The sequence below is a fragment of the Chenopodium quinoa genome, unplaced genomic scaffold (assembly GCF_001683475.1).
Source record: "Chenopodium quinoa cultivar QQ74 unplaced genomic scaffold, ASM168347v1, whole genome shotgun sequence".
In the NCBI taxonomy this organism is placed as follows: domain Eukaryota; kingdom Viridiplantae; phylum Streptophyta; class Magnoliopsida; order Caryophyllales; family Amaranthaceae; genus Chenopodium; species Chenopodium quinoa.
In genome coordinates, this window is record NW_018744502.1 from 6797299 (window position 1) to 6814256 (window position 16958).

Sequence of the window (16958 nt, forward strand, 5' to 3'; positions counted from 1 at the left end):
TGGGGCAAGAGAAAGCCGCAAAATTAAGGAACGAGCTATCTACTTTCCATCAATCTAATGACGAATCCCTATATGAGGCATGGAGAAGATTTAAGAGATTGCAGAGACAATGCCCTCATCATGGCATTCCAGAGTGGAAGTTGATCCAAACGTTCTATAACGGTTTGACCCATGAGTTTCGCATATACATTGACACTGCGTTCGGAGGTTCTATCATGACGAAGAACCCAACCGATGCGAAGGATTTGATTGAGAAGATGGCGGCTAATGATAATTACCATTCAAGAGGACGAAATGCTATCAACATAGGTAATAAACATGATGTGATGCTCTAACCATGTTGACTAGTTTTGTGCAGGCACTAACTCATAAAGTCAATCAACTCCAAGCTGAGTCCCCTCGAGCCCTGATGGAAACTTGTCAGATGTGTGGATTGCAAGGCCATACTGCGCGGGAGTTTCAACCCAATTATGATGGAATGACGATTGATCAAGCTAATGCTTTTTATACCATGACCTCCACAAGGCCATTTGATGAAGGGTGGAGAAATCATCAAGGTTTCTCATATATGAACAATCAGGCTCAAGTGAATCCTCCACCACCACCCGTTTTTCAAGCACGGGCACCTATCAATCATCAATCCATGCGCCAACCACTACCTCAATCTTCAAATCTTGAACCCATTATGGAGACTTTTGCTACCTCCCAACGTCAACAACAAGAGCTTATATTAAAGCAATTTGAGTTACAAGCAAAGCAAAATGAATATTTTGAAAACTCGATTCAATTGCTTGTTACTCAAAATAAGAGGATAGAAACTTATCTTTCTCAACTTTCACAGCAAGTGAGTCATCTTACAACTCTTCAAGATCAAGCAAAAGTCCAGACAAAGCAATGCAATGCAATTTTCGTGAAGAGTGATGAATTGTTTACGGGAGGATTAGAAGAGAAAGTGTGCAATGTGGAGTCAAGAACAGAGAAGCATGAGAGAGAAGGTCCCAAATATGTTGCTCCACAAGCATATGAGGAGCCGATGCCTTTCCCGCAAAGGTTATCAAAAGCCGTGCTCGATAAGCATTTTGGGATGTATTCTGAGACTCTTAAGAAGGTATATGATACCATTCCTTTTTCCGATCTTGTAATTCAAATGCCTCAATTTGCAAATTTTGTGAAAGGAATTCTAGATCATGATCATAATGATAAGAAATTAGAATGTTTGGTAGTAAAGGAGAAATGTCGTGATCTTATACATGATAGCTTATGTAGACACCCATTTGTGTCTCCCCAAAACCAAACCCAGTGATGAGTGCCTTTCACGTCGAATCATAATCGAATGAAACGAAAGTGTGGAAAGGTCTAGTGTTACGGAAAGTTTTATTTCTTTTCTCTTCTTCCTGTTTTTGAAAACTTTATTTTAAGAAAACAGACAATATAGTTTGGTTGGTCCATGATATAGGTCCAACAATGGTGTAGTTGGATGGGGCTTGCAAAGACCTTTCCAACGATATATTATAAGCCCAATTCCGATGAATATTGAGGAAATTATGGCCAATTTACTGAATTGGGTCCGGTTTGAGCTTTATGTACGGCCCAATGATCTAGGGGAGGGCCTAATATAATTTATCATTCCTAATGTAATTAGGAATAGTTTTAGTCTTCTAGAACATTCTAGAAGGTCTTATCATTCCTAATTCAATTAGGACTCTTCAGAGTTTTAATCAAGATCAAATAGCATTTTCGATTGAAATTATATTATTTTATCTTCCAGTACGGGAAATTTATCGGATTTTTGAAAACGCGTTAAAAATCAATTTGGCGTCCAACCCCAGGCCTTGGCACCTGGAACCAGGATTGGCGCCAGGCGCTAGCCACTGGTCCTGGCGCCAATTAGCCAGGGCTGGCGCCAATGTGTTTTTGGGATCTTCAGACTCTGTTTTGTTAAATTATCTTTTTTGGATGATTTTCTCTATAAATATCGTATCAAAAACTCCGTTTTCATTCATCAAGATTCATCAACAAGCATCATCTATCATCAACTCTCCTCATTCACAAATTATTCATCAATTAGCATTCATCTACAGTCAAATAATTCTTTTCATTCATCTCATTCATCAATTTTCATTAATATTCATTCTTTCCTTCTTTGATTCTTTATTTCTTTTCAATACAAAATACCGCATTCATCAATCTTGATACACCTAGCCATATTCGAAGTTGCCTTCGCCCTAGACGTGAAAGGTTTTAATTTCTGAGGGTTTGGTCCCAAATCTCTCTTTCAATTATTTAATTTAATTGTTTTGATTATTATTTTCCTTGAAGTTACTAACGTGTGTATTTTGTTATTAGAAAGAGGTATGAGGCATCCAAGTAAGTACTTTATTGATTAATTGATATTATGATGTAGAATTCATGCTTAGATTGTTATTTTGATTCCTAGTATCATGTCTAGGGTAACTTTAATATTAAGTATGATTAAAAGTATGATGCTTCCTATATTCTTCCTAATATTTATTCATGTTAGTATCATGTTAGGGCTAAAGCTTTGATTTTTATTGCTTAGTGACATGCTAGGGTTTGTTATTAATCTTGCTAGTATCATGCCTAGGATCTTGCTATGCTTTAACATGATTATGATTGATTATTATTATTATTATTATTATTATTATTATTATTATTATCATGATTATTTATTATGTTGCTTGATGTGCATATTATTTTATTTTTATTGCTTGATCACCTTTTATTGCATGTTTAAAGGGAATTGGTACTTGCAATCACGTTTAATAAGATATTTAATAATCTTGTTAGGTTAATTGTGATTATAATTCAAGTGATCGCCAATAATAGTTTATTTGTGCATTAATATTCAACCAACATAGATTAAACAGGTTTAGGGTTAATCCTATTGATTGCATGTTAGTTAGAAAGCGCACATGAATACGATCAGAATAAAGTAGAGGCCTATTACTAGGGCAGCTTCAATCTCTTTTAGGTTGGATTTGTACCTTCATCCCCGAACCCTTATTTAGTTCATGACCTTATGGAGTTGACGATCTCTTGGATCGTTAAGGGGTGTAACCTTCACCTCGTGAATGGTTTACAAGTTCCTTAAAAACTTATTGGCGACTCTTTTGCTCTATCTTCTTCCCTTTTGGACGCCACCGTACTTTAGTGTATGATAACAGTGGGGTTCAAGCTAGTGGGATTTAAAGGCTTGAAACTATTCCCTACAGCTTACCACCTAAATTGCATGATCCTGGTAGTTTTACTATCCCTTGTATGATAAACGAAACATATTTTGATAGGGTCTTGTGTGATCTGGGTGCTAGTGTTAACTTAATTCCTTCTTCAGTATATGACAAATTAGGTTTGAAAAACCTTAAAACCTCTCCTATATCTCTTCATACGGCTGATAGAACTGTTAGACTCCCTAAGGGTGTAGTTGAAGATCTATTAGTTGGGATTGGTGAACTGGTTTTTCCTGTTGACTTTGTTTTAGTGGATATGAAAGAAGACCATAAGATCCCACTTATCTTTGGTCGCCCTTTTCTTGCTACAAGTCAATCTTTAATAGATGTTCCTCAAGGACAAGTGACCATTAGAGCTCAGGATAAGCAAGTTGTGTTTAATCTTTTCAATGACCATAATTTCACTTTTGATGGTGGTACTTGTTTGAGAATTGATGCTACTAACCCTTTGGTTGATAAGTGTGTTTCTAATAGATATCTTGTGAGCAAAAATGACTATATTCCACCGCATGATGGGTTTAGCTACATCAAAATGAGTTCGAATACAAATTATATCAACTCTAGTTTGAAGGAGTCATATACATGTGAACACAATTACAGACAAGACCGTAGAGAATCCTCTCTGCGTGGTGGTGATCCAGGTTGAGCTACAAAAGGAGGTCGAGCTTATGACCTTAAAAACAAGCGCTTTTTGGGAGGCAACCCAACTTTCTAACTCTTAATTTAGCTTTTTTTTTTTAGTTAGCTTTTTTATTATTCTCTCAATATATATATATATATATATATATATATATATATATATATATATATATATATTCGTGTCGCTACTATTCCATTGCTTCTTGTAGGAGACTCGTTGGAATAACTAAGGCGGTTTGGTTTGAGGAATTGTTACAATTTGGAACTTCTTGGCTAAAAATTTTAAATTGAGGATTTGGCACGAATTCGATTCGATGCATTATATTAATTACTCGAGCCCTCCTCGTCTACCTCCGCCATAATGCTTTGTGAGTACTTTTTCCCCTATTTTATTTATTCATGACATATTGTTGCACTGTGGACATTGCAAATTTTAAGTGTGGGTGAGGGTTTTATTATCCCAATGAATGATAAATCATGCTTCTCTATGCCCTATATCTCTGTGCCCCGTACTAAAAAAAAAATTATTTTGATCATTGGTATATGATGATGAGTATTGTGGATAAGTTGCCATGATTTGATATTTAATTGCTTTGATGCTTTAACATGCGTCAATTTTGTCCAACTGCTTGTGAATATAGTGATTGACTAGTTGATTTGGTGAGGAATGTGTGTTAGTTCCTAGTATGTCAATGAATTTGAGTATTGGTTTGCAACTATGAGTAGTGTTTCATGACTCACTATTATTTACATTGAGGAGGACGAAGGCGTTGTTATCTTAGGTAGCCTTCAGATGAATTTAGATACAGTTTTTCCCTTCTTGCTACCCATGTTGTTGCCTTGACTTTTTATCGTTTATTTGGCCACATTACAAGTCTATTTGAGTCCCATTGGTTACTAGTCCCAAGCTTGGCTTGGGGGAGCTATTAGTTGGTGAGGTGAGGGAGTTGTGGTGTGCATATTATTTGCACAATGTGGGAATAAAAGATGAGTAATTTGTTCCTTGATTATTGTGATTGGAAAAAAATGTTGACAATATGTGTTTTAAAGTTGAAAAATTCCATTGTGAGATGTAAAAGAAAAAAAAAAGAGTAAAAGGAAAAAAAAATTGTTTCAATGTTCAAGTGTAATAGTTGAAGGTTGCTCAAGGAAAAAAAAATTCAAAAGAAAAAAGAATGAGTTCAAAGTTTGTTTATTCACTCAAATTCTATATCATTATATTTTTATGAGTGATTTATTGTAAGAGTTGAAAAATATTATTGTTATGATTGGAGTTGTATTTGGTGAATTTTTGGTGGAGTTGAGTATGTTGGAGATGTTTGGTCATTACTTGTTTTTGACCTTCGGTTTTATTAGGATATGGCTCTCTTAAGCATAACTTTGCTCTCACTTTTTCCAAATATTTTCCTACCCTTTACCCTAGCCTTACATTACAAGCTTTAAAGACCTTCTAACCTTTGTGCATAGAGTTGTGTGAATGTGAGATTAGTTGTTTATCAATGCGAAGAATGATTTGACATATTTTGAGTTGACTATTTAAGTTGAGTGCTATTCTCTTTAAACACATGAGTGTTGTTAGTTTGGGAGGGCATTGTTCACATGACGGGGTTGGGATGGAGAGCGATCGAGTACATCTTTTACTCGCCACATAAATGAGAGTCGAGTGTGTGAGCACTAGTCTTGAATTCTATATGCTCTTGTGGTTTGCTCTATTTGACAATTGTTAGGGAGGATGAGTGATTGGATGGTTGAGTTTGGTTGATTTTGAAGCATATTTGTTAGATTTACCATGAATTGGTTATTCTTGATTTTGATTATTTTTAGGGTGAAGTATTGATTTATTTATTGGTTGCTTTACTCGAGGACGAGCAAAGGTTTAGCTTGGGGGAATTTGATAACACGATATTATACACGATTTATATGTGATATTTGGTCATGTTTTATTGTGTTTTCTTCATTCTCCTAATCTTTTTGAGCTATTATTCTTTCTATTTCGATACTACTCTTCTCGGTTTGTTTGTTTTTGTTTTTATAGGAATAGGGCTCGATTTGCGTGGAATTTATTTTAATCGCGAGATATTTCTTTATATGGAGCGTTTCTAGCACCAATGGAGCATCAATGAAGCATTTAGGCAGCCTACTCCACAGCTTGGTTGTGGCGTGCAACCTTATGGCCACAACCTGGTTGTGGGCGTCCATTATTGGAGCAAAGCAGAGGCGAAGACAGCCCGCTCCACAGCCTGGTTGTGGCGGTTTTCTTCGTGCCACAACCTACCTGTGGCAGCTCTTTTCGGTGGCGTTTGAGAGTCCTATTTAGATAAAAATATCTACTTTTATGCTAGGATATAAATAGGTTTTAGATAATCTTTTATTTATCACTTTATCACTTTTTCAGATATTATTTTTAGACTTCTTTTTGGGTATTACGTTCTTCCATATTATTTTCTAGGGTTTTGCTTTCAAGATTCAAGATTTCATAATTAATTCCAAGTATTGATTTCTTCTCTCAATTCTCTATTTTATTATTGTTAATTATGTTTTATTTATTGATTATTAATATTCTTGATTTCATTAATATGTGTGAGTAGTTTCCCTATTCCAAGATCTTGCGGAACCCGAATATGATTAATGCTTGATTTAATTCTTTAAATTCTCTAATGATAATTGCAATTGATATGTTTAATTGATTGTGCTCATGCCAATACTATATTAGGGATAACTGGTATTGTTATTAATCCATTGTTTTAACCGCAACGGGAGTTGGGTTTTGACGGGTTTGAATAAATCAATTAAGGGTTTGAAGTTCATCACGAGAGTAGTTGAATGGATGATTAGGAAGTTAGAGTAATGTGCTCAAGGTCTTTAATTTACATGATTCCACGGAAGTAGGCTTGATTGTGATTAGAGAAGCCATTGATAACTCGGGAGAGACCATTGGTACTATTTAGGGATTACTTTTCCTCTTTAATAAATTGAATTATATGTTAGGGGTAGAACTATTATTGCATTAATTGTATTCGTGGTAATGTTTGATCTTGGATGTTTTTAGTATTTGATTATCATTTTATTTAGTTTAATCGTCGCTTTTGATATTTAGTTATTAATTCTCAATTATTTGATTTGGTTATTGCTTAGTATTCACTTGAGTCTATTTAATTATTTGAACCATAATCTCTTGGGATCCGACCCTTGCTTGCCCGTCTACATAGTAGTGGTCTAGTTAGGTTTATTTTTGTTAGGTACGCGACACGCCTATCAGTAGGCTGGGGAGTATTCCGCCGGAAATTTCCGACAGACATTCCAGGCCCGAAAACCTCTTCAGACAGACTGATTTCCGTCGGAAATTTCGTCGGAAAAGTGGTTCCGACGAAATTTCTGTCTGAAAAGTGTGTTTTCCGACAAGTTATATTGCGACAACCAGTTCCGGCTAGAAAACGGGGTGTTTCTGACGGAAAATTTCCGTCGTAATTCAGCTGTTTTCTAGTAGTGTTTTGGTTTCTGAGCACAAGTTAGACTAGCATATAGTAGTATTGTAGTTAATAGCTTGTATTTGTTCATGACTTGGTATACCGTTCTGCATAATTCCTTGGTATAAAAATTGAAAGTCAAGGGTTAAGATCTTCAAACCTTGTGATTTTTGAGTTATATGTCAAACTCAGACTTTTCACCTTGAAAACCCTTATCTGAAATTTTTGTTCCTTTGTATGATTGCCCTTCATATTCAAATTTATCCAATGATACTGACCTTTACGTGGATTTAATTTATTTGAAACTATTGGCCCTTATCAGAAATAATCTGTAAATTAATTTTGACATACACCTTGAAACAATTAACATCTGCCTCAAAATAGTAAAGGAATTAAGGAATTCCCTTAAAAGAAATCTGCCTATAGCTAACTTAGTGACATGTTGATCTGAACATCCGTTTACTCATCTGTTTTTGTCACTTTGTTATCATCTTCTCATCACTAATCAAAGTAAGGTCATATTAGGATATGCAATCATAAAACCAATAACTATGTTAGGGAAAGTATAGTTGGTCTTGGTATCGTTCCATTTGGCTCCATGCCGGCCTCTGTACCTGTCCTTTCTACTTTAGAACGAAATATGCTTTAAACTTCAAACCATGTCCTTAAGGTCTTCTAAAATCAAATTTCCCTTTCAATATAAGACAGGTGCAATATACGGTATGACAACAGCCTAAAGGGTTTCATTCCTTGCAAAAACATGCATGTTGTTTATCTTCATTCCATTCGATTCATCACACTTTTCTCCATAGGATATATAAAAATGAAGGCAGGATCACTTTAGCTGCTAAAGGACACTATACATGCATGTGGATGTGTTGTTTTAAGGGTCTGTTCTCATACGTTTATTTTCAGTTCAGTTCAGCTCAGTTCAATTCAATTTAGTTCAGTTTAGCTCCTAATTTACTTCTCTTATAAAACATTCAGTTCAGTTCAGCTAAGTTCAGTCAATGAGAACAAATCCTAAGTACTATTCCCTATTTTCTTGATTTTTTATGACAAATACTCCTACTAAAGAGATGAATCTTGAGCCTTGATATTTCTTATGTTGGACAAGCAGATAATATGGTAGCTCACCTCATGGCGAAGAGGGGTTACTTACTCATGGTAGTTCAAAGTTTTTTTAATGGACTCCTTCCTTCAAAGACTTGTGGCTTTGGCATATCGTGATATAAATAAATAAAAAGCTCGCTCTCCTTTCTGCTCACTTGAAAACAAAAACCCATAACTTCATCTAAAAAGGGTTTGTTCTCGATCTTTAGATTATTTTCAGTTCAGTACAATTTTTAATTTCCTTCTCTCATAAAAAATATTCAATTTAGTTCAGTTCAATTCAGTTCAGCTCCAATAAATTCAGTTCAGTTTAATTCAATTCAGCTCTAATAAATTCAGTTCAGTTCAATTCAATTCAATCAATCAAAACGGCCCAAAGTGGGTTTAATTTGAATTAAACGGACCAAATCAAACAATAAGTTAATCAAGCGGACTAACTAATGCTTCTCGAGGAGAATCTAAAAATTGGGTTTTTGCTAATGGAAAATTTGGGCCTGAACAATATTGCAAATTTTGCATGGATGGCCACATGTGTACGTCCATGTAAGATGTTCATTTTAGACATGAATTTACTTCTTGCATTATTTATTAATTTTAAAAAATAAATCAACAACAAATGAGCAATAAATCACAAATCCTAAGTTCATTTGTTTACTTTTCCTTGGGATATTCTACATTTTACAGTTCATTAAGAAATTACTTCATAATTTATCCTATCTTTATTTTTATATATAGTGTGGTCTATAGCTATCTTAGTATAAAGATTGTTAGCTCAGCTATCTAAGAAAGCGATTCCTACAATACATGAGCTTAGAACTATAGATTCAATGTCAAGTAATCTTTGTTTTTTTTTTCAACAATTGGTACTATCATTTTCAATAAGTGTTTGGATCAGTCGGATGTGAGATATTAAGGTTAATGTGTCAACTGTTTAAGGTTAAACATGAAATTGAGATTTTACAAGTCATAGACTCGAGTCATAGGTAGAGTATGTTCGTTTCATCTTATCTTATCTAATTTTATATTGTCATATTATATTTTAATTAATTTAGACAAAATATTATTAAGTCGTTACAAAATAAAGTCAAAGAATATAAGTTCAGACAAATCAATTTAGTCAAATAAATTTGGTCAAATAGATCCAAACAAAATAAAATAAGTATTTTTCTTAATTTCAAATACAATTTTGAATTATTTCAAGATAATTTTAAATAAGTTAATATAATATAGATTCAGACAAAACAATATATCCAGACTGAATAATATAATGTAAGTTTAGACTAAATAATGTAAATTAAATCAGTTATTTAAAAAAAATGTAAATTAAATTATAAGTCTTATATGTGACTAGCCACACGATGTGACCACATAACTTAATAACAGTAATATATTTATATATTTGTATGAGTAACCTTATTTATTCGTAAGAGTAACCTCAATAAGTAATCTCATTTGTTTGTTAGAGTAACCCCTATTATATTATTTTGTTTTAACTAATGAAAGAATAATTCTACTTGTTTAATAGAGTAACCCCATTTTTTTTAAAAATGTAAAGTGGTGGTGTGATATGAATTTGTAATTTGGAATGACCTAAATATAAGCATGGCATGTATACTAATGGGGACAAAAGGAGCATTTGAAGAAGATGACAATCGTTTTGGACGTAAATTTTTTCCTTAACTTATAATAACACATCTCCTATTTCAGTATCAATTAAGATAATAACGAATGTGAAAGTTTAAACTGCACCCTTCTTGCCCTTTGCGCATATGAATGTCAATAATCATCCAAGAAGTATGCTTTATCCCCTATTTTAGTTAAACTCGCGTTACTTTTTATCCAAACATCATGATTAACTCTCTATCAACGTATGTAAAATATTTGCGACAAATATGTTTGAATTGTATTGATAATCTCGACCAACATTTATAGCCTACAAAACATTTATATATATATATATATATATATATATATATATATATATATATATATAAAAATTTTGAAATTATACTATGGACAAACTTATCAGAACTTATAAGACGTTATTAAAAATTGATTTGATTATAATTTAAACTTAGATACCCCTAACCTAATAAAATTTAGGAAAATGTTATACGTAGCGCTTAGGGCTACATATAAGCATTAAATTTACACTTGAAAAATTGTAAAAAGTTAAGAAACCATAAAAATATAAACACTAATCACACTGATTTATGCGTGTTTTGTCATAAATTCTTAATTTTATATAGTTTTTAAGAGTGTATTTAATGTTTTTTTTTATTCGATCCCAAGATTTCCTGAAATCGGGAGGGAAGCTCTAACCACTTGAGCTATCCCTCACTCTCGTATTTAATGCTTATATATAGCCATTAGAGCTACATATACCATTATCCTAAAATTTAATCTACCAAAACTTATATAAGGTGAACAAAACAAGAACTTAGAGTGTAATAAAGTTTTTTTTTACAAAAGAGTACTAAAGTTGATAGAGGAAATGCCGAAATGCCACACAAATGTTACCTACTTGCCATAAATGTTTATAAATAAACTACTTTTAATTGAATAATACTCGTACGAAGTATGTTGATTGATTAAGTCGATCTGTGTGAAGCACTAGTAGATAACCAACCCTCCTTTATTCCTTGAAAAATATGTTTGTAGAATTTGTCAGTTTGCATTATATAATACACTACTTGACAAGGTTTCAGAAAAAAAAAAAATTAAAAAAAAAAAATAAAATAATAAAAAAAAAATACGGAGTACACCACTTGACAACATCAAATTAGGTGACCATATCCAATGAGAGCTGATATATATACAATCATTATATGCTGTCCTTACATACAATACCATTAGAAATTTAACACATTATTAGAAAATGGAAAAAAAATTAAAAGTCAAATATAAATTAAATATAATGGAACTTGTGTCCATTATTCTAACCAATAAAAAATAACAAATTAAAGTTGTATGTAAGGGACCGCATACAATAATTGTATGTGTAGCTTTTAGGGGCCTTAATGATTTATTTCAGGGCATTTAAGTTAGGAAAATCGTTGGTTTGTTGGATAAAGAAAATATGAAATATATTGACTAATATGTTAATTTATCATACATTCATACATTGATACTTTGTTGATGTTTTGTTTCGGCTCGTTTTCCTCTCTTTCACACACACACACAAAATAAAAAAATAATAAAAAAAAAAAACAAACAAACAAACAAACAAAAACAAAAAAGTGTTACTCATTTAGCATTATAGAATTACTTTATTAGTGTTTTACTCGATCAATGTTACTAGATTGCTTCATTACTGTTTTACTTAGTTAATGTTACAAGGATTAATCGATTAGTGTTATAGGGATTACTTATCTTTGTTATTTTACAATCGACCACATGGGCGGATTGAATTTTTAAAACGTATTCAATGAGTAAATTCAAACTATATCTAGTACATAGGGGTGGGACTTCGGTTTGGCGGTTCGGTTTGACCTCGGTGTGAGTCGGTTTCGGTTTGGAGCGGTTCGGGTTGAAACGATTTGATTTAGCTGACGGGTCGGTTCAGTTCGGTTTCGGTTAGTCACGGGTCGGTTCGGTTTCGGTTTATTTCTTTACGGTTTAAATTCGGTTTGGGTCATAAGCGGGTCGTTTATAAACAATTCGGATCACCCCGGTTCAGTTTGAAACGGATCGGTTTAGGGGGCGGGTTTACCCAGGTTGATGACGGTTCGGTTTACAAACAGTTTGGATCATGCCGGTTTGGTTTGAAACGGGTCGGTTTAGGGGCGGGTTTACCCTGGTCACTGTTGGTTCGGTTTATAAACGGTACGGATCATGTCGGTTCGGTTTGAAATAGGCCGGTTTAGGGGCGGGTTTACCCAGTCCAATGTCGGTTCGGTTTATAAACGGTTCGGATCCTACCGGTTCGGTTTATAAGCGGTTTGGGTCATGAATTCATGAATCATGATTGTTTTAAAGATCGCGTCATGACCATGATTTAATGAGTTGATACTTAGAATACAATAAATCGATAATTAAGGAAGTACAAGTACTCAATTAGATCGATCAACAAATGTTTTAAATTTTTAAGTTTTAACATATATGTTTATCGATTATACGTACATAGTTACATAGTTACATACTTACATACCAATGATTCAATGAGGCAATGAGCCAATGATACTATGATACCAATCGTACATTCATACCATACTACCATATGATATACATAATACATATACATTAACAATATCGTATTGAATCAATTTCAATTTCCAAACATTTGTATATCTTATAATTTATAAGTTACACACTTACACGAGATTAAATGGATTATTTATTTAGTTTGGTACTTTATTTAGATTACTAACTCAAACAACTTGATAAGTTAAATGGACGAAATGACGTAATGACTAAAGTGGTGATGAAATCATTATGCAATACTAATGTACAATTAGTCAAATAATCAACGGTTAGATTGAATGCCCATGAAAAACAACAGTTAGATTTCATTACTTTATTAGTTACTACTCATTACTTTATTAGTTATTACTTATTACTTTATTAGACTTATTCTTATACTCTTATTACTTATTAAGTTATTAGTTTATTACATTTAAAGTCACAGACTCACAGATATATTCATATATATAGTTATACATAGAGATGTTAGATATTGATGTACATTAAGTCATTAGCTATGTCATATTGAATTCATTCAATTTTGTTTCATTTGTGTTTCTTACAATTTATAAGTATATACATAATACATATACATTAACAATACGTCAATATCGTATTGAATCAATTTCAATTTCCAAACATTTGCATTTCTTATAATTTATAAGTTACACACTTACACGAGATTAAATGAATTATTTATTTAGTTTGGTACTTTGTTTAGATTACTAATTCAAACAACTTGATAAGTTAAATGGACGAAATGACGAAATCACTAAAGTAGTGATGAAATCATTATGCAAGAGCAATACTAATGTACAGATAGTCAAATAGTCAAATGGTCAAATATACAACGGTTAGATTGAATGCCCATGAAAAACAACAGTTAGATTTCATTACTTTATTAGTTACTACTTATTAATTATTAGTTATTAGTTATTACTTTATTAGTCTTATACTCTTATTAGTTATTAGTTTATTACTTATTAAGTTATTATTTTATTATATTTAAAGTCACAGACTCACTGATATATTCATATATATAGTTATACACTTATACATAGAGATGTTAGATATTGATGTACATTAACGTCATTAAGTCATTAATTATGTCATATTGAATTAATTTCAATTTTGTTTCATTTGTGTTTCTTACAATTTATAAGTAATATTGTAATATTAATAATAATAATAATAATAATGATGATAATAATATTAATAATAATAATATTACTTATAATAAGAATATTAACATAAAATTATACTAACATTCTAACAATAATAATAATAATAATAACAATAATAATACTATTATTATTATTAATAATAATAATAACCTCAAAATAATAATAATAATAATAATTATTATTATTATAGTAACCTCAAAATAATAAAATAACTAATAATAGTTTTCAAAAAAAAAAAAATAATAATATATTAATATATTTTAATAAAAAAAGGAAAAAGTCTCGAAAAAAAAAATAAGACCGTTGATAAAGCTGGCATGTTGCATGAACATTCTGGAACCAGACCTTTATTACTTTATTACTACCAAAAAAAAAAAATGAACGGTGAGATGCTGAGATTAAAAATGGACGGTTAGATTAGGAGAAGAAGTAAAACCTAAAACTAAACCTAGAGAAAACTCACTAGCACACACGCCTCATTTGTCATTTCCTCATCTCTCTGATATTCTCAAACATCTCTCTCTCTCTCCTAACCTCCTAACCCTAGCTATCTCCCTCTTCATCTGAATCTCTCAAGCTTTCTCAAATTCTCAGTTCTCACGCCTATGAAACTCTCATTTCCTCATCTGATATTTTCATTTAGTCTTAAAATTTCAGATTTTTTTTTTTTGAAGGTCTAATTCTTTTGTTCATTTATTCCGAATTGATTAATTTCTGTTTTTTTTGTAGATCTGTCATATACTCATATTCTACTCACGGCAATATAAGGTATTTGTATTTTTCATTCTCATTCTAAGTTCCGATTTTTTTTTTTTTGTTGAAAACGTCTAATTTCCTATTTTTTGTTCTAAGTTCTGTTTTTTCTGGTTTATTGTAGATCTTTTTTCTGGATATTCTCAAACTTCGAATTTTTCTGGTATTTTTCTGGTTTTTTATAAGTTCTATTTATTCTGGTTTATGAGTTTATCTGCCTTTTTTTTAATTTTAATTTTTTTTTTCTTTTTTTTTGTAGATCTTTCATATTCTCTACTCACGGACGATATAAGGTATTTGTATGTTTCATTCTCATTCTAAGTTCCTATTATTTTTTCTAAGTTCTGTTTTTTCATTTATTATTTTGTAAATTATAATTTCTGATTTTTTTTTTAAAGTTCTAGTTCTTTTGTTCATTTTTTGTTTTGCAATGTATATTTTGTGATTTTTTTTTTGATACGTAAATTTTTTTTTTATTTTTTTTTTTGTAGATTTGGTATTTGTATTATGGTTGTGTTATGTTGGTTGTTTTGCAATGTATAGTCGCTAGAACTTGATTTTCACAGGGAGGGGAATTGAATTATGGTTGTGTTGTGTTGTGTTGGTTGATTTGGTTGCAATTTTTATGCGATTAACGGGTTACGGTTTTGTCTGTGTGAACATAATTCATGTGATTAATTGGTTTGAAGGGGAGAAGGATTACTCTGGTTCACCTCAAATGAGTAGACACGTTTGTTTCACTTAGCTAGTGCAGCTTTCTAGTCTTTTAGAGAATTCTTATCGAAATATATTGACATTTCTGTTGAATAAGAAATTAGGGGGGTGGTAGAAGGACGAGGAGTATTTTGGCAGCTGTGAGCAGGATGCTAATGAAGAGTGGCCATAGTAATCAGTAAATGTTGTGATGTGTTGTTGAATGAGAATTAGTTTTGGCATTTACATTGATGCTAGCTGTTTTGAGAGTGGATTAATTTTATTTTATTTTTTGTTGTTGGTGTTGTTGTTGTTGAAGGAACAACTTCTGTTTTCTTAATTTGGTTCATTTTACTTATTGTAGCACTACAGATGTGCATTTGCATTGAGTTAACTTATTTTCTCTAATTAACTACAATATTTGTTTTCTCTTAGGTGCTTAATTGTATTATCTAGAAGCTACACAATTTCTTCAATAAGTCCCCATTCTGCTAATCTTATTCTGCTTAAAGTTAGTACTTAAAGTTAGTATACTTGTATGTACTTAAAATGTATACTTGTATGATTGGCTTAAAGTTGGCTTAAAGTTAGTACTTAAAATGTACACATATGTCAGTCACATGAGACAATGCATGCTTAATTGCTCACTATTAGTAGAATCTGTCACTTAATTTGGTACTTATAAATGCTTTTTTTTTTTTTTTGTTTCAGTCATGTCTTGCGAGTATGATGAATTTGACTATGAGAGGCAATCAAATTTTGATACTGTTAGCTCTCAAGCTGCCTCTGTCCCACTCCCGGTTGATGATGCTAGTAATACCGGCACTATCAATCCTTCTGTTAATAAACGTCAAAGAACCGCGGGTATATGGAAGCATTACACTTTTTTTGTAAAGACGATAGGTAATGAAAAGGTAGATTATGCTCGTTGTAATTTGTGTGGCAAAGAATATAAAGCACCTGGTAAAGCGGGTACTTCAACTTGTAGAGCTCATATTAATGCATGTTTGGAAAAGCATGGTCTCCAGTCCGGTAACGAATCACAATTTGATCAAAAAACTTATTTACAAAAGTTTGCTAAAGCTATTATCTGTCATGCATATCCTTTAAATATTGTAGAGCATGAATATCTTAGGGAACTTCATGCATATTTGAATCCTAAGGTGCAGCATGTTTGTAGAAAAACTATGTTAAAGTATGTTATTGTTGAGCATGATAAATATAAATCCTTGTTGCATGAGTCTTTGGCTAATGTTTCTGGTAGAGTTAGCTTTACATGTGACTTGTGGACTGCATGTACTAACCGAGGCTATCTCACTTTGACTGCTCATTATGTTGATAACAGTTGGTCTCTTAGGTCTAAAATTTTAAATTTTAGATATTGTGGCCCTCCCCATACTGGTGTTGAGGTTGGAAAGTTTGTGTTTAAATTGATTAAAGAGTGGAACCTTCAAGGTAAGGCTTTTTCAATGACCGTTGATAATGCTCGTTCTATGGATGTTATGGTTGAATATTTGAAAAAAGAATTAATGCAATGCTCTCCTCTTCCTTGTAATGGGAAATTCTTTTATGTTCGATGTTCAGCTCATGTTTTAAATCTTATTGTTCAAAGAGGTTTAAAAGAAGTTCATGAAAGTGTTGAAAAATTGCGTGAGGTTGTTAAATATATTGATGCTTCT

The 16958-nt window shown here is 32.1% G+C and overlaps 1 protein-coding gene across 1 annotated transcript; it reads left to right on the forward strand.

Annotated features, from left to right (window-relative positions):
* The first annotated feature begins 337 nt into the window (after positions 1 to 337).
* LOC110698258 lies at positions 338 to 3894 on the forward strand. Its single transcript, XM_021875656.1, has 2 exons — positions 338 to 1262; positions 3353 to 3894. Exons 1-2 carry the CDS (start codon positions 338 to 340, stop codon positions 3892 to 3894), a joined length of 1467 nt encoding a protein of 488 aa, XP_021731348.1.
* The last annotated feature ends 13064 nt before the right edge of the window (positions 3895 to 16958 follow it).